This window comes from Eurypyga helias, unplaced genomic scaffold (assembly GCF_000690775.1).
Source record: "Eurypyga helias isolate BGI_N326 unplaced genomic scaffold, ASM69077v1 scaffold28991, whole genome shotgun sequence".
Taxonomy (NCBI): Eukaryota; Metazoa; Chordata; class Aves; order Eurypygiformes; family Eurypygidae; genus Eurypyga; species Eurypyga helias.
In genome coordinates, this window is record NW_010232123.1 from 29,266 (window position 1) to 47,814 (window position 18,549).

The 18,549-nt window shown below is 43.1% G+C and overlaps 1 protein-coding gene across 1 annotated transcript in view; it reads left to right on the forward strand.

The window, feature by feature from the left end:
* The window catches only part of LOC104516841 (serine/threonine-protein kinase WNK2-like), a gene marked incomplete at its 3' end in the record, with an annotated part of 84,082 nt that overhangs the window by 28,960 nt on the left and 36,573 nt on the right, over nucleotides 1–18,549 (forward strand). Inside the window, 3 exon segments of the mRNA XM_010161312.1 lie at nucleotides 9,526–9,698; nucleotides 10,676–10,896; nucleotides 16,801–16,958. Coding sequence (XP_010159614.1) covers nucleotides 9,526–9,698; nucleotides 10,676–10,896; nucleotides 16,801–16,958 — 552 coding nt within the window.

Genomic DNA, 18,549 nt, shown 5'->3' on the forward strand with positions numbered 1-18,549 from the left:
ATGTGTTTTAAGGTCTTCAAGTATTATGCTGCGCTGGATGGACAGGACCGAGTGAGAAATGGCGTTTAATTCTGCTTTTACATTACGCAAGGTGGATTTGGTGAGGAGAGTGTTCAAATTAAAGATGCATTCATCGCTATGTAAGAACCATGATTTGAAGAACTCTGAAAATGACCCTTTCTCCAGCCTGCTTCAAGCAGGGCTGTTAAAGGTTGTTAGTCCAGTTCTCTGGTTTGGTGGGCAGTCTTGGGGTGTTTTGTAGTTTTGGTGGGTTCTTGTTTTTTACCAAATTCAAATTTTTTGAGGTAGTTTCATAAAATGTGTTCTTAGTCTGTAAAAAGAGACTAAGTCTGAAGGCATGCTGAGTGTGGGTATCGTCTAGGATTGGTAAGGCTGCTTAACCTGTGGTTGACTAGTGGATCCAACACAGTTCAAGGGCTTAATTTTGGAGGCAGGAAATATATGTTCTGACTTGAATAATCTCCATTACAAGTGTGATAATATATTTCCTGTTACTACATTTCTGGTTAAATGTAAGTTTCAAAGAGAATGGCTTGTTGTAAGCGACTTTTCTAAAATAGCATATTCAAGAATGATAAAAACTGATAGGAAGTGAAAATATTTAATAGTCATTATATACATGTCACACCTATGTTCTTCTGTTTATAGGGTGTCAGCAGATAGAAATGAATCTGGGTTAGGCACTCAGCTTTGCTACTGCTGCAAAGAAAATTTTAATAATTTCCAAACATTTCTGTTGGGTTTTAGCAGATTTACCGTTTTGACATAACACCATCCAGAACATCTGTGATGCCAGAAGGTACGTGTTAGATGGCTGCACTCATGTTACAGTGGAACGGTTTTATTCCTTTTGAATGTTTGTGACTAGCTGAGCATCCTATTCTCTGCTTAGGGTTACTGGTGGATTATAGTTAACTCGCTGATAAGAATGTTTAACTCCAAGTGTCTTTTACAGAAAGTACTGAAGTACTGAATTGCTGAGTTATAGTAGGATGGGAAATGGTAGCAGTAATGGGATGAAAATGGAATTGGCCTGTTAGAAAGGCAGGATTGAGTGCTGCACGAGACACGCTCAGATTAAATTTGCCAGGGCAAAGTTAAATAAAACTTGCATTGTTTTGCTCGTTCTTTGTGCTGGGTTAATTTTGCTGGCAAAGCTTATTAGCCAGATGAGCATTAACATTTACACGCTGAATGGTAATGGGTTAAATAGCGAAGTTCTCAGTTCACCTTGGAAGGCTGAGGAAGGTGGTAGCACTTCTAGGCTGGGCCTCTCGGGCAGGTGAGGAATGGCAGCCCCTCTCTTCTGGGAAAGACAACGCTTCTGCTTAGCAAGCACAAGTAAAGAGAAGCTGAGGGGGGCATCATAACCGTAGAATAAGTTAATTTAAAAATGGTGTTAGAGAAGCTGAAAGAGAAGCCATCTGTGGGTTTTTTTTTTTAATTCTGCATGCAAGCATCTGCTCTGCTCTGGAGACAGGTTTTGTCTGTCTTGCTATACCCATGCCGTTTTGGGGAATGCCAGCCCTCTGAGGGCAGCAGCATCTCCTCTCTTCTTGACATGTGCTTTTGGCTTCCTGAAGATAATTTTTAGGTGGTAGCAGTGTCTCTTCAGTCTTGCTGTGGCCATCCAGGCCAGGAGGGCTGAGCTTCCAAGGAATCATAGAATCACAGAATGGTTTGGGTTGGAAGGGACCTTGAGGACCATCTAATTCCACACCCCTGCCATGGGCAGGGACACCTTCCACTAGGTCAGATGGCTGGAGCCACCTCTTCCTCTGTCTGCCTCTGGTGTATATACAAGCCCAGCACCAAAACAAGGATAATTCATAACCACAGTTACTAATATTACGAAGGCATCAGCCATTGTACTTGCTGTGGTATCTGTACCTTCTTTCTGAGTCTTCCAGCCTGCAACTTGTATTCTTCCAAACCCCATAGAAATGAAGACAGCAGTAGGAAACTGCTATGGGTGGGACATGGGACCAGGATTATGGGCACATCGGAATTTCTCCTTATCTGAGGCATTACATATTGTATTGTTTGATGTTTTACATGCCCAAATACTGTGTTTGTGGATGACATGAACTACATGAAGCAAAATGCTGTTTAAAACCAGTACAAACTGTTGCATTAACTTTAATGAACGCTAGGTTCAAAAGTGAATTCCAGAAAATACCAAAATACCAAATTCTTATGACGTGTCTAAAATGGATTTTTGGTGGTTTGGTTTTTTTTTCATTTCTGCATGAGCAGAGGTGATCTGATGTCCTGGGGCTTGTCCAGCTTTTTTCACACCGATTGCAGTTTCCTTTGAAAAAGTCATCTTGTGAGCCTGAGCTGTTTCTGGTATTTATAAGGTAATTAAGAGAGTTAATGGGGTGCGACCTTCAATTAATTCAATTGCTTGTGACAAGAACTTTTTTTTTAACCATAGGTTATCACAGTGCAGTTGTGTTGGTTGGTTTTCATCTGTAAAACATGGCCTCTGCCCACGGTTGGGTTTCTTGAGTGTTTTCATGTCTCTTGGGTTTAGATTTGTGATTTGAGGTGCTGATTCCCCTTCATCCTGTATCTTGCAAGATGAGTTTTTTGTGTTCTGACGTACAGTGGAAGATGTGAATCTGATTGTTCCTCTGTCCTAAGAATTTGACCACATCCCTTAAGCAACTTAAAGTAGCAAGCTGTACTTGCATCCAGCCAAAAAGCAAGCTGACTTTTCTACAGTGCCAGAATTGGCCATAAAGATCAAATTCAGCTCCTAATTTTCTATAGATTTCTAGCAATGACTCAGGCAAATAAGCAAATCTCTCTCAGCCTGTTCTGTAGCTCATTGAATTGTGAACATCCTTGGGTGCAAGGGCTCCATTTGGAAAACGAGTTGCTGCTGGGAAACTAATACAGCTGTGTTCACTAGTACAGCTAACAGATAGCAGGCTGCAATTTCACTGAGGGTGACGTAGTGAAGAAAAATGCTGGCTGAATGCTGATATGTAGTGAAGCTGTAAAATTTTTTTCCTGATTTGCAAGTTGTCTAATGGCATCTGCTGTCTGTCCACAGAAAGCAGATTTGCTGCTTTAGGATCACTTTTTGAATGATACGTGCTTATAATTGAATGTACAGTGTATGGGAATAAAAGATTCCCAATGCTATTAAAAATATATAATGTAAGCATAATAATAGTAATAAAGGCATAGGGCTGGTATATGCAAGCAGCTACTTCAGTAATATCTCAAGTTCTTCACAGTCCAAACTGCTGTGTGTCTGAGCCTGGGTTTGCTCCACGTCTTTGGGAGAAATCCTACATGCCTCTGATAGTGGATTAGGCAAGTCTTAAGGTGAAATGCAAAAGGCGATTGCACTGAACGAGTGAAATTTTAACTTTAAATACAAAAATGCTTCTTTTTCTAAAATGTGTTATTGTTCATCTTTATTTCTAAAGGCCTTTGGATTTTAATAATTTGAAAACTTGCAAAATTGTGACATTTCCCTAAAGAGGTGGTACTGACCATACAGTAATCAACTCATTGAAAATCATAGGCAGGTACCAGCTAACATGTCCCAAGTTCACTGCAGGAGCAAAGCAAGTTCTTTGCTTACACTGCAGGATGTCCAGGAAGGCTGCCATGTATTCCCACCAAGTTGGCTCTCTCACAATCGAACTCGTGACTGTAGGGCAGACCAGAACTGCACTTATGGTCATAAATTCACAATAAACCAATAGACAGCTACATAGGAGAAAGCTGTCGGTGGATCCCGTGGCTAACTTCACATCTCAAGGGGATCTCTGACTAGAAGAGTAGTTGTGGTGTATGAGCAAACGTACAGATGTGGCGTGCAGAGGTGACAATGTAATGGTATGAACAGATGTTTGTTCTGCTGATTTAGTTATTCAATTTCAGTTACTGTGTCAGAAGTGCATCTTCAATTTCCTTTTCTTCATCACTAATACAGGTAGGAGATGTTACAGCATCTGCATGACAGAGGTAAGCCCTTCCCTCATTTGCTGACCCACTGCTCTTGCTTGCCTCTGTCTTCACCAGACAGACCTCAGTCTGTTCCAAAATGAGGACTTTGTTCTCTTAGGCAAAATTAAATACCATTAGTAAATACTGCTATGTGAGTTTAAGCATTAAAAAAATAAAAAAAATAAAAAAACCCCAAACCAAACAAAAAAAACCCCACCAAACCAAAAAACCTCACCAAAGCACCTATTTATATGCTAGCTGGACACAGAAGGCCAAGAAGTTGTGTAAAATATCCAAGTGGTGTGGCAGGGAAGGGGACTTGCTTATACAAATGTGGAGGCAGGAGTGGAGGGGGCATTCCCAGATCCTTGGAAGCAGACAGCCTGAACCTGTCAGGGCTGGGGAGGGAGATCTCAAAATAGCAAAGGGTATTTTCGGAGTGAGACGGGACAACTTTGGTTGGCTGCCTGAAATCAGCAATACTGTGGCCCAGGCTCGCTTGCTAGTAAATGTGAGTTTAAAGTAGTTTATAATTTTAATAAATGTTACTGAAAATTCAAGACTTTAAAAGGAGGAACTTAAAAAATGAAACAGCAAAGCAGCACAACTTTCTAGTTTAGTAGCAGCTATGCTTCACATCCTGCTCCTATATGATTATAGGCATTGCCATGTAAAACATAATTGCTTTTCTTATATTTCTTTCATTGGATCCCCTTTCCTCATGGGTTGAGGATGTAGTTTATTCCCAAATCTTTTAGCCCCTCACAAGTAAGTAGGCAAAAAACTTGACCTCAGTTGTTAATCTTTCTTTAAAATCTTCTAAAGACTCAGGTGAAGGCCAGTCTCTTGCTTGTATAACTTTCAAAGACTTAGAGGCCATATGTTCCAACCTGGAGGAAACGATGCTTGGAGATGACTAACAGAACATGTTCCTGCTGTTAATTTGGGTGTCATTCCAGAAACTTATTTTGTAAGCTTTTTGTTAACACATTTACTTACTAATTGCAGTCTTTGCTGGTGTTTCCCAGTAAGGTATTTAATGAAGGGATAAACTTTATATTAACAAAGAGAGGTACTTGTTCATTCTGCCTGTGACAAGTAGGGAGAAACAGCAAGCATACGTGTTAGGCTAGCAGAAATACGGTTTACAGATAGGAAACCATTTGCTTCCCGCTGCAAACATCACTTTACTCCAGTTTCTCTGAATGGGTGTGTAATTTACCAAGGACAAGGATATAAAGTACTAATTGGGAATTATTTTTTTTTCCTTCCAGAATAAGTGAATACCTTTTAGGGATTTGATGCTTGAAACTGAGCATGCAGTTATCTGATTTGTACAGGAAAGCTAGGAAGATTAATGAAGAAAAGGTAGCTTACAGTGCATAACCTCATCTTTTATCTCTTGTTTAATATCTATGTTAGGTTGCTTTTCATAGTGAAAGGTACATTGTATAACCCCAACCCAATTAATGCTTATTTATATGAAAGGTGAAGTAATGGAGCCATAAACCAGCCAGATTGTATATGTGACTGGGTGGTGGCTGATGGTGCTGTGCCTGAGGTGCACTACAAACACACACTGATGGGTCTTATTCCTGCATAAACACTTAACAGCAGGAGCCCAGAGTAGCTGCAATAACAAAACATCCAATTCTCATCACAAGAGCTAAAGCAGCTGACCACGGTCACTGTGGCTGCACTTGGGAATGCCTTCTTAAACCATTGCATCCACTGCTTTGCTGGCTGCATGGCGGTGGATGTAATTTCGGTTTTGTATGGCTTAGTGCTTTTGTTGCTGTTATGTCATTGCAGTAAAATAACAGGCAGATGATGAGCGTCCATTGTGTATGTATTTGCAGAGGAGATGCATTGAAAGCTCTGAGGGTGAGAAAGCTCGTTGTCACTGTGTCTTCTCCCTCGTGTACTGTGATGCCAGCTGTGCCAAAGACAAAATCTGTATTGAAGCCTTTTAAGCTGACTGTTCTTCACACTTTATTAAGATGGAGAAACAAGTGAAACGTACAGGTTCTTTCTTAACAGAAAAACAAATTGATCAGGTCTCTTTATTTCTTGATTCCTTCTGTTACTCTTGAAAAGTTGAACCACCTCACTACTGTTAACATCGGACTTCTGGAGGTTGCAGTTTATTTTAGAGACCTTGGTGCTAAGTAGTAGGCTTGAGAAGCTTTCAATTATTTGAAATGGAATTACAATGTTGCCTCCTGAGCCAAAACTTTGTGTCCCAGCAAGGAAGGAAAGAGCCAAGAATTGTGAGTGCCTTAGAAGGAGAGAAAGCGTATAGGTATCTGCCAAATAATTCACGGCGTGGTAGGAGTTGGAGGGACCTCTAGAGACAGTCTAGTCCAACCCCCCTGCCAGAGCAGGATCACCCAGAGTAGATCACATGGGAACAACTCCAGGTGGCTTTTGAAAGTCTCCAGGGAAGGATATCTCCTGGATTATATGGAGAAGAACGTTTTCTGGGTTTCAAGTCTTATATCTTGAGGAAGCTCAGAATAGCAGTAGTGCTGTAAATGCAGTGGAGCAGACTGGGCAATGAGATTGTTTGTCAACTCAGTGTGTTGCTGCCATTGCACTTGTGAAGCTATGGAAGAGCAGGGCCATCGTGTGTAACTTAAGCATCCCTGAGCCTCCTTGTTCAGCTGTACAATGTTGTAAATGTCTGCTGCCACAGACAGCGTGATGGTTGACTCCTTGGGTGAATCTAGAACTTGCTCCATTCCCTGACATTTTGGTGAATTTGGGTTATGTAAAGTGATGCCTTACGTCCAGTTAAGTGGATTAGCTTTCTTTGGCATGGTCTTCCCAAAGGATCCTGTTTCCCATCTTAAAATTTGATGTCCTAAGGTTATTTCAGGCTTACACCCTTACCTTCAGCATAAGGACATTTCAACTTGTGTGGATTATATGATGAGAAGTAAGTGTCTGTGACTCCAGTGAAGGTTTTCAGGGTTTGGAATAAAGCCTGAGTGAGTCACCTAGTTAAATGGGTATTTTTGCTGCTTCGGAGTAGAGAAGAGTTGAACTGTTAAGCCCTTACAGAAGGAGCTTATCCTTTGGCTAGTGTCTGTCAGGTTTAACCTCGAGGAATTTGGAGAGGTTGTTTGAGCCCTTACAGTGCTGAGGCCTTTGTGGTGGGGCACGAGAGGGTGCCTGCTCTGCCCAAGCCCTGTCCGTATGTCCAGTGCTGGTACTGGACCCAGGCTTTCTCCTGAGAAAGATGCTCAGCTATCGTTCTGATGGAAAAAAAAAAATCCAGATTCTTCCTACTGAAGTTATAGTTAAAACCCATATTTGTCTTCCAGAATCACTTTGTTGCAGTTACCTAGTTTGTTGTCTTACTAGCTGGAATTCAGACAGCAGCCCAAATGAGCCAGTGCTCATAATATGTAGAATATACAGAATATGATCGTCTGCAGTGTCTGAAGGAACTTTTAAAAATGTTACCCCTGAAGTAGCAGTAGAACACCTCTCACAATGCTCAGAAATCTGGAGGTGTGAGGGTCAAGGGGTATGGTATTACTTCTGTTTTGTTTGCGGTTTTTTTTTAACTGGAAGCTTTAAGACTGCTAGATCTGTGTTGCCACCTTTTCCTTTTTCTGCTGCCCACATTCTGCTCTTCCTGTCTCACACAAGGGTTTCCTCCTTTTCCTCCTTAATAGCAAAGTGTCTAGTTTATTCTACAGGATTTAAATTAAGAGGAAACTCAGCAGGAGGGTAAGAAGTGATGAATTTGAAAGCAATTCTCAGGCTCTTCTGTCGTGGCTCATTAGACAGCCTGCTTTTTTTATTTTTTTTTCCTTTTTTTTTTTTAAACTTACAAAAAATGCACTTGCTACAGAGCAGCAGGACTATGGCCTTGCTCTGGGCCGTTGGTGTTCAGTGTGCTGCTGTGCCCAGTAGCACTGCTGGGCATGGGGTGCTCCCAGCTGCCCTGGGGATCCAGATATCGGACCCCGTGGGGCACCCTGCTGTACCAGCCCGGATGTATGCTGTTGCTCAGGGCAGCCTTGTCTCTGATGCTCCAGAAACTGTAGAGAACGGAGAAGCTCCTCAGCAGCAGTGGTGTAAAATGGAAATGCTCCCCTCACACACGCGTGCCTCTGGGGAAGCAGGTTTTCTGTCTTCCAAGAAGAGCTGAAGTGGCACTCTTTCAACCCAGGCTTTCCTCTCATGAAGTATCTGTGTAAAGCTGGCGTTTGTAGCCACGGAAATTCTCATTCCCATATTGAGTTCTTTGCAATTGCAGATGAGGGCAGGCTATCAAAATGGCAGTGGCCTGATCCCTCTGCATCTTGGTGAAAAATAAGCTGGGTGCCAATTTAATTCACTAAGTATATGTTCTTATAAACATGCCTAAATTAACCCAGAAAAGGAAAATGGTTGAGGTTAAAATATGAAATAATAAATCTTAGTGATTTGTGAGCTGTTGTTTCTGTAAGGAAGAAGTTACACAGTTGTGCCTTTTAAAGAATGAAAAAGCTTAATTTCTAGGGCAGGGGAGGGAAGTGCTCCCAGCCTGATCAACTGTCCAGGGGGGGCAAACAAGGTGGGACTTGGTTTAAGCAAATCTTCAATTTTACTCTTTCTGTTGTCTAAAGAGGCTAGAGTTTGCACCAGAGCTGTTTGTTGTAGGGGTTTCTGTGTGGGTAACGTGGTCCTTGAAGCTCAGCAGACTGTGCTGACCTGTGGGGAGGGGGCAAGGGGCTCTGTGTGCTCCTTGCAGGGCCACTTCACAGCCTGGAGGTTACTGTAAATGCTTTTGAATCTCTCTAGGAAAACCAGAGGAGCAGAGCATGACATTCCCTATGGTTCTAATCTAAAAGACTAAGTATTGCCATGTGGCCAGTGTGCAGCCTACACAAAAGGCTGAAGGACAGCTTTTAAATCCTCCTTTGTCAGCTTAAAGAAAAGTCTGTAAAATCAGGCAAAACAGCAAACAAATAGAAAAATTTATGTGTTTGGTCTTGCGAGGTGGTGTGAGTTTAATTTATCCCTAGAGAGATGGGCAGGGCAGTACAGCCCTGGGTGGTCCCTGGGGGACCTTGCCTGGTGGTCCCAGCCATAATGTCACAGGGCTGGTTGTGGAAGGCAGTGAGCAGTCGCGGCTGTGAAAGGCAGCAGTACCTTAGCTGTGACAACCCTCGTGCCTGGGAATAAAATCGTGTGTGTGTTCATCTCTCCGGTAGTGATCCTCTCAAAACCAAGCCAAGAAGTACATAGGTGTGTCGTGATCCATCAAGCCACGAGTGTGTGTGTTGCTAGAAATATTAATGCTGTTACGTAGTGTAGGGTAGTACAGACATCTCTTTGTTCGGAGGTGAGTCTTTGTCTTCGACACTGGATTCAAGGCGAGTGCCCTAGTTCATACATGCTACTCATATCTTACATAAAAGATTTTATAACTGTTCTTGACACAAGCATAAAACAAACCTAGAATTCGGAACATCCCAGCAATGCAGTGCCTTTATTTTTGTCTGCTCACTACTAATGATCTCTTACTTTGGATTTTAGGACAGAAAACTCACAAAAGTAGAGAGGCAGAGATTTAAAGAGGAAGCAGAAATGCTGAAAGGTCTACAGCATCCAAATATTGTGAGATTTTATGACTTCTGGGAATCCTGTGTAAAAGGCAAAAGATGCATTGTGCTGGTTACTGAATTGATGACCTCTGGAACACTAAAGACGTAAGTACTGTGCTCCTGGTGAGGAGGCTAAGAATAGCGATGGAAATTTTTAGAAAAATCCTACTTTCATATTCTGAAGAAAGGCACCTCTAGATAAAAGAAAAAATGGAGCTGTTCTCTGGTGTCTGTCATTTGTCCCTGCATTTGAACTGCATTGATTTGACAGGAAGAATTTTGGCCTCCATCTCTCTCTCCTGCTCTCCTCTTTCAGTTATGCAACTGGAAGCTGCTCTCTGGTGTGTTTCATCTTCTGCCTGCGACATTTTAATTTGTCAGGGTGTGTTTTTGTGATTGCCTTTGTGCTTGTATTTGCATGTTTTCTTAGAAAATTCAGCTAGAACAGCACTTGAATGGTAGGATCTCTTTCTGAAGCAGAAGGTGCTTTAGGTTGTCTACTAAAAATTATTAATTAATAGCTTTTGGTACTGACAATCTTGTTAAGGTTGATATAAAACAGTTGGCATGAATTCTGGAACAGATTTTCAGCCCCAATGGGAACACTGCTCATCACTGCATATATCCAGTGTGCTACTCTGGGTATGCATTAGCAGGTTTTCCGTTTTTTCAAAATGCACCCTCCCCATCAGTGTGTTAGGTAAATGGAAAAAAATGCAGGTGCATGGTACAGAGGTCAAAGTATTGTGCTTAAAATTAAGCTTCAGGATTTTTCTGATTTGAATATATGAAGCATATTCTAAAACTGTTCTCTGTATGAAGTGAATTGCTGTACTATTAGACTTGCAAATATTTGGTTGTATTTGCACCGAAAGTGCTTATCTTTCTCCCTAAAAATGAATGCTCTAATTCCTCCTTTGAAAAGATCTATTCCTTTCAATTTTGTGATATTTTTGAGCTGCTATTATGGCATCTAATAATGGGCTTTTATCCAGAATGGAATTTCAGTTGTTAAAGCCCCTAGAATCTCTAATAACACTTCATTTTCTTTATACCCACTTCTCTGTGTGTTTGTGCTGTAGGTATCTGAAGAGATTTAAAGTGATGAAACCAAAAGTCCTGCGTAGCTGGTGCCGGCAAATCCTGAAGGGTCTTCTTTTCTTGCACACAAGAACTCCACCAATAATTCACAGAGACTTAAAATGTGACAATATTTTTATTACTGGACCAACGGGATCTGTGAAAATAGGAGACTTGGGTCTGGCAACCCTCAAGAGAGCCTCATTTGCCAAAAGTGTAATAGGTAATCCTCCTGTTCTCCTTGCTGCTTTCTGTTGGTGTGGTGGTTGTCTTTTCAATATCTCTCTCTCACATTTTGCATTATTCGTTATTCACTTATAGGTTGGTAGTAGAGATTAAAGTCGGATTGTGACTGCTACTGTTGTACCACTATAAAAGTCTCAATCAGTAGGAAATGGTATCACAACTTCTTCTGTACCACAATGATAAAACACTTTTTTAAATGGAAATATTACTTGGTATCCACAAATCCAAAGATGGTGATACTCAAGGGCAGCCTTGGCTGCAGTGACCATGAAATGGTGGAGTTGGAGATCATTACGAAGGTGAGGAGGGTGCACAGTAAGCTCGCTACCCTGGACTTCAGGAGAGCAGACTTTAGCCTCTTCAGGGAACTGATTGGGAAGGTTCCTTGGGAAGAAGCCCTGGAGGGAAGAGGGAGCCAAGAAAGCTGGCAACTATTCAAGGACCTTCTCCAAGCTCAGGAATGATGCATCCCAGTGAAGAGGAAGTTGGGTAAAAGCAGCCGCAGGCCTGTGTGGATGAACAAGCAGCTCCTGGGGAAACTGAAGCACAAAAAGCAGCCTACAGTGGGTGGAAGCAGGGACAGGGAGCCTGGGAGGATTACAGGGAAGTTGTCTGAGAGGTCAGAGATCAGATTAGGAAAGCCAAAGCCCTGGCAGAACTGAACCTGGCTGTGACATCAAGGCCAACAAGAAGGGCTTCTGTAGGTTCATGGGCGATAAAAAGAGAAAATGTGGACCCTCTGCAGAAGAAAATGGGAGTGCTGGTTTCCCAGGGTGTACAGAAGGCAGAAGTGCTCAATGATTTTTTTAAATTTTTTTTTTTGTTGTTGGTTTTCCCTGGCAAGGGTGCAAGCCATCACAGAAGGCAAAGGCAAGGACTGGGAGAATGGAGAGCCACCCATGGTCAGTGAGGATCAGGTTTGGGAACACCTGAGGAACCTGAAGGTGCACAAGTCCGTGGGACCTGATGGAATACATCTGCGGGTCCTAAAAGAACTGGTGGATGGGGTTGCGAAATGTCTGTGCATCATATTTGAGAAATGGTGGTGGTCTGGTGAAGCTCCCGCTGACTGGAAAAGGGGAAGCATAACCCGCATCTTTAAAAAGGGAAAAAGGAGGTTCCAAGGAACTACAGGCCGGTCAGTGTCACCTCTCTGCCTGGCAAGATCATGGAGCAGATCCTCTTGGACACTAGGCACATGGAAAACAAGGAGGTGATTGGTGACAGCCAACATGGCTTCACCAAGGGCAGGTCGTGCCTGACAATTATGGTGGCTTCTACAGTGGGGTCACGACCTTGGTGGATAAAGGAAGGACAACCAATGTCATCTACCTGGACTTGTGCAAATCATTTGACACTGTCCTGCATGACATCCTTCTCTCTAAATTGGAGAGACATGGGTTTGATGGGTGGACCGCTTGGTGGATAAGGAACTGGTTGTGTGGTCACACTGAGACCTGTGGTCAACGGCTCAATGTCTGAGTGGAGACCAGTGCCGAGCGGCATTCCCCAGGGATTGCTATTGGTGCTGGCGCTGTTCATCATCTTTGTCAGTGACATGGATGATGGGTTTCGAGTGCAGACTCAGGAGGTTTGATGATGATACCAAGCTGTGTGGTCCAGTTGACGTGCTGGGGGAAGGGATGCCATTCAGAGGGACCTGGACAGGCTGGAGAGGTGGGACCGTGCCAGCCTCACGGAGTTTAACAAGGCCAATTGCAAGGTCCTGCTCATGTGCTTGGGATTGTCCTGACCCAGGTATGGGCTGGGCAGAGAATGGATCAAGAGCAGCCTGAGAAGGACTTGGGGTACTGGTGGATGAAAAGCTGAACATGAGCCCTGCAGTGTGTGCTGGCCGCCCAGAAAGCCAACCGTATCCTGGGCTGTATCCAGAGCAGTGTGGCCAGCAGGTCGAGGGAGGGGATTCTCGCCCTCTGCTCTGCTCTGGTGAGACCCCACCTGGAGTGCTGCGTCCAGCTGTGGAGCCCTCAACATCAGAAGGACATCGACCAGTTGGAGCGAGTCCTGAGGAGGCCACAAAGATGCTCCGAGGGCTGGAGCCCCTCTGCTGTGAGAGCAGGGTGAGAGTTGGGAGGGTGTTCAGGCTGGAGAAGCATCCAGGGAGACCTTATAGGACCTTCCAGTGCCTGCACACGACCTATGAGAAAGCTGGGGGGACTTTTTACAAGGGTCTGTAGTGACAGGACAAGGGGTTAAGGGTTTAAATTGAAGGAGAGTATATTTAGATTGGACATCAGGGAGAAATTCTTCCCAGAGAGGGTGGTGAGGCACTGGGACAGGTTGCCCAGAGAAGCTGTGGATGCCCCATCCCTGGAAGTGTCCAAGGCCAGGCTGGATGAGGCTTGGAGCAACCTGGTCTAGTGGAAGGTGTCCCTGCCCATGACAGGGGGATTGGAACTAGGTGGGCTTTAAGGTCCCTTCCAACCCAAACCATTCTGTGATTCTTCGATTCTATGAAATCCTTCCCTTTTCTTCAAAAGGAGCAGGAAAGGTTCTCAGGAACTTGTGTCCATCATCCCAACAGGCTCAGTGCTTGCTGTGGGGGGAGAAGGGAAGAGGGAGGAGAGGGCAGAGGAAGGATGGGGAGTGCTTGGAAAGCTCCCTGGAAGTCTCCTGTTTCCAGCATGGTTTGGATAGGGATGGTTACTTTTGCTGAAGGGGGAGGCAATAGTGCCCCGCAGAGTTGGGCTTCTCTCCTTTGCAGAGACCTGGCTGTAGTGGAGCTGCCCTGGCTGAACACCTTATCCCCATTTACTGGGGCATCAGCAAAACAGGCTGCTTCTGCAGGCATCTGCAGTGCTCATCCCTGCCTCCACGCTGTCTTGGCAGAGCTCTGGTGAAACAAGAGCTGCAGTTAATAATCAGTAGGTACAAATGGAAATTAATTTCCACTAGGATGTGCAATAACTGATGCCCTTTGCTGATGCCTGCATGAGGAGAGTGAGGGCTTGTGTTTGCTGGAACTGGGAGGATGATTCCTGAGAGATTGTTGAAAGATGATGTTTCCTTGCAAAAGTTACATTTGATGTTTTCTGTTTAAATAATGTTTTCCAGAATGCTCAAACATTGTGTGTCTTTTTTCCCCAAGCTGCCTTAGCAAATCTCACTTGTTCAGATCTGCATGTGATGGTTCTAGGAAAAGCTGCAATTTCCAGAAAAATGCTGAAAGTGAGGGAACTTACTGTGCATGTTGTCGTATTTCACCTTACAATATAAAGGGAAATCAGATCCTAGTTAATTAGAATTAGCAAACTGATAATGACAGCCACTTTTCCCTTACCATATATGAAAATAGCATCCTATCATTCAAGCAGTAGTTGCTTAAATAATTATTTTAGCATCACAGATTTTAAGATATGATAATTCTTTACAATTGTTTGGAGAAAAGGATTGACTTTAATGCTTGGGAGCCCAGTATCACTGAAATCAAAATGGCAGAAATTTTGGATACGTGCTTGGCTACTGTGGGTCTGCTTAACCTTGTTGATTTTAGTGAAATCAATTTGATTTATATCTCTTAAATTTCTCTAGTTTTTAACTTCTAATAATTGGTGTTTTTTTCTAAGTTGAGGATCAGTATTACTTCACATAAATTTTGTGGCATAACAGTTTTCATGGGATGTAATGGAATAATATCTGTAATCCCAATGTTAGGAATAATCAGTAATCCCAATACAATTTTTTGTAAAATCAGTTTTTACCACAACACTGTCAAAGCACATTTGTGTCAAAGAAATTCAGTACTGAAAAGGGCTGCAGGTTGCTGGCAAGGTGTCTGCATTCCTTTTGGCAACATAACCGAGCTTATCTTTCTCATGAGTAGTGCTGTTCCAAGGAAAGAATTAGGAGGGCTTGGAAACACTGATGAGATGAGTAATTCTGCCCCCTCCATAGGTGTAGTAGCTTTAAAGGAATATTAGTAGCTGCAGTTTTATATTGGACTGAAGGGAATGAAGTCAGCATGGCTGAGGTCCAATTTTTCCCTTGCTGTGATCGTGCCATCGCTGATGCTTATCTGACCTTGCAGTGTATCTCTGCAGGGAGCCAAGCCAGGGCAAACTCCTCCTGCCAAGAGGGGTTGAATAGATGTTGAGCAGCTTTCCATCTTGGTGGTCTGTTTTGTTTAAGAACACTTGTATGTATTCCTTCCCACCTCCAAGGGATGGGGGAAAAAAATGTCATTTTCAGGCTATTTTGGAACAGTGTCAAGAATTTAATTTGCTACTCTAGACTACTGCTATCACTTTTTCAGATTTGCTTTAAATGCTCCATAATTCATGAGATTCCCTCCTGCCTCTGAGTCTTGTTCTTTCCAAAACAAGGAAGCAGCTCCAAAAAACAGCCTCTATGGCAGTTGTTAACTGTTTCAGAGCAGCAGCCACTGCCTGTGTAGCTGGGAGTAAAACCCCAAAAGCAGGCACTAAGTTAAGCTTTCGCAACAGGGATCCGGTTGATTTACAAGGGCTGAAGGAATGAGTCTGAGGTGGGAGGACCAGAAACAAGGAGAGAGATTGATCCTGAATTTTGCAGAAATAATTTTACGGAAACGCTTGTGCTGAAGCTTGTTTTGCGAGTTAGGCCAAGTCTGCTTCAGAAAATGTAGAAAAGCAGAGTTTTTACTGACAGGCACTAATTTTGAGACATCGTTTATGTTGTCATTAAAAAAAAAAGCTGATGTCAAGTCCCCAGATGTATAGAAAGACCTAATTTTCCCCCTATGTTTCTTCAGTTACAGCTGTGTCATTGCTGCTGATGTAAGGATGTCATTACAAAATGTCTAAGGGACGTGCCTGGCTGCCCTGGGGCTTGGAGGGCAGTTTGGGTGCTGAAGTGGCTGCTGCTGGGCTGGACGGGCAGAGTTTGTCCAGGGTCCTTCATGTGGTCTGAGACCACTCACGCTCCTTTTGGCATCCACCCCATGCTCACGGCTTGCTGGTCCTCTCCTCCAGCACACGACTGCATTCATCTCTCTTCCTTTATCTTTTCTAAATGTCAAAAGGAAATAAATTAGTTTTGACTCCTAAGCATAAATCACGTTATGAGATACCGTTCCTAGAATAAATTACCTATGTTCGTTTTTTCCTTTTTGCTTTACAAGACCATGCTTTTCAGAGCAGTTTGCTGTGCAAACGTTGCAGGTGTTGTAAGTCGATACTTGTCATAAGGCTGCTATTTCTCATTATGAAGCAGTAAGTACAGTGCTTCACTTAGTGTTTATCCAATTGCATCACACCTCTGACACCCTGATCCCGGTTGGGTAGGGCCGTATTCTGTGAGTAGCCTCACTGAGTTGTCCCACTAAACCAGTGACAGGATTACGTTTGATGTTTTGTGTGTGACTTTGTAAGTGATTTGGGATCCCACTTGCTTTCAAAGTGCTGTCTGTCTGCCGGGTGGTTGGTATGCATCTCTGGAGGAAAAACACGTGAATTTGCATTGATAAAACCAAGAATGAAGGTTCTGTTTCTTTTCTCCTTTTCACCTCCACAAGCCTGCACAATCCCTCTCCATCCAGAAAAAGAAACCATTTAATAACTTTGGCTATGGTCAGGCAATGTGCCATATCTCATTCTATTGTTAATTTTTGAAATTCTAGTCCTTTTAAATATTTTCTTTTTTTCTTTTCCCACCTGTATTATTACCAGTGAGCCATGGGCATGTAAGTGTGTATGGTGACTTTGGGTTTCTTCCCTTGGAGGATGCTTGCACTTATTCTAGTTGCTTCCCTCTTCTGAAATAATCTTGCATGCTCCCTTATGCAGCTATAGTGGGCACACTTCTGACAGGTGAAAAAGATTGGGATTAAAGACATTTAGACTTTATAAAAAATTTTACGTTCTTTTTGTGCATGTCTGTGTAGGTACACCAGAATTTATGGCCCCAGAAATGTATGAGGAACACTACGATGAATCTGTGGATGTCTATGCTTTTGGAATGTGCATGTTGGAAATGGCTACCTCGGAATACCCTTATTCAGAATGCCAGAATGCTGCTCAAATTTACCGGAAAGTAACCTGTGTGAGTAAACATCCTTAATTTGTATTGGGATTTTGTAATTTGAAGGTTTAAAACTGTGTTTGATAAGGTGTTAGCACTGTTGATCGTCTGTTGCATTACAGAAGCCTGTGTTATCTTAGCTCTGGGTTATGCAAACCCACTGCAGGTTTATTTGTAAGCTTGCAATCCCACAGCTGGATTGTGTTTGACTGTACTGCAGTGGCATAAAACATTTTCAGTCACCTTTGTCGCTGATTTTGTCTCCATCAGCCAAAAATACCTAAAACTTGGGAAGAAAGAGCAGGGAAAAATCTTCACTCTAGTCTTGCTTCCTAAATGGGGACTCCTCAGACTTGATCACATTTCCCACAAACTAACAGGACTAACTTTTAGGTTGCAACCTAAATACGTATTTATATGGTGCGGGATGTTTGATTCAGATTCCCAGCACAGATTCTCTGTGTGTGTAACAAATTATCTGAAGGTATAAAAGAGAAAAGATGATAATGTTTAGTATTGGAGTCAGCCAGAGGAACTTAATTATCTGCATTTTAGGACTCTCTAAGGTCTGGTAATCCCCAGAGAGGAACTATGGGAATGAGTTTGCTGCATTTTTCAGGTGAGGTTAGGCTGGAGGAGAAGACAGTCTCTACACTAAATAAAATGCCCTTTCCAACACTCTTACCCCCAGATGACAAATGTACTTGTCTACATGAGCTGTACTGCTAATGCCTGATAAAACTCCTGAGTCTGTAAGATATTATCAGATTGCAAATCTCTGACTGCAGAGAAATGAGACTTGCCAAAGGCGTTGGCAGCTGTGGCTATATTCTGTTGTACTTGGTTAAGTGAAACCAAGAGTTACAGGAACTTTTTTTCAGGATAGATAGTTAAACAAACTGGCTTGTCAAAGATTTTCCCAGGTACTACTTTCCATCTGGTTGCTACAAAAGAAGGTAGTGAGCTGTGTGGTTTGGCCCTCATGCATTGCCAAAAGATGCAGTGTGCACACTCAAGGTGTGAAGAGAGTAAATCTCTGAAGAAAGCTGCACTAAATTTTGCAAAACTTAGCTACGGATAAGGTTGCTTCTGTTTCTTGACCTGTAAGGTAGAAAGTAGTTAGGCTTACATAACTGATGTATTGAGCAGATCCATCTCTGTCTCCAAAAGGGTGGTCCCTAAATTAGTTTGTATTCCTCTTATCTATCTGCTTGCTGTGAGCAAAATTCTTCCCAAATGAAACTGGTTGGTTTTGGGTACTTAAGACCATTTGCCTTCTCAAAGAGGTTTAATGAATCAGGCCAGGAGGTCAAGGGGGAGGGGATTCTTCCCCTCTACTCTTCTCTTGTGAGACCCCACCTGGAGTGCTGCATCCAGCTGTGGAGCCCTCAACATCAGAAGGATATTGACTGGTTGGAGTGAGTCCAGAGGAGGCCACGAAGATGCTCCGAGGGCTGGAGCCCCTCTGCTGTGGGGACAGGCTGAGAGAGTTGGGCTTGTTCACCCTGGAGAAGAGAAGGCTCCGGGGAGACCTTATAGCACCTTCCAGTGCCTGAAGGGGCTACAAGGAAGCTGGGGGGGGGTTTTTAAAAAGGCCTGTAGAGACAGGGCA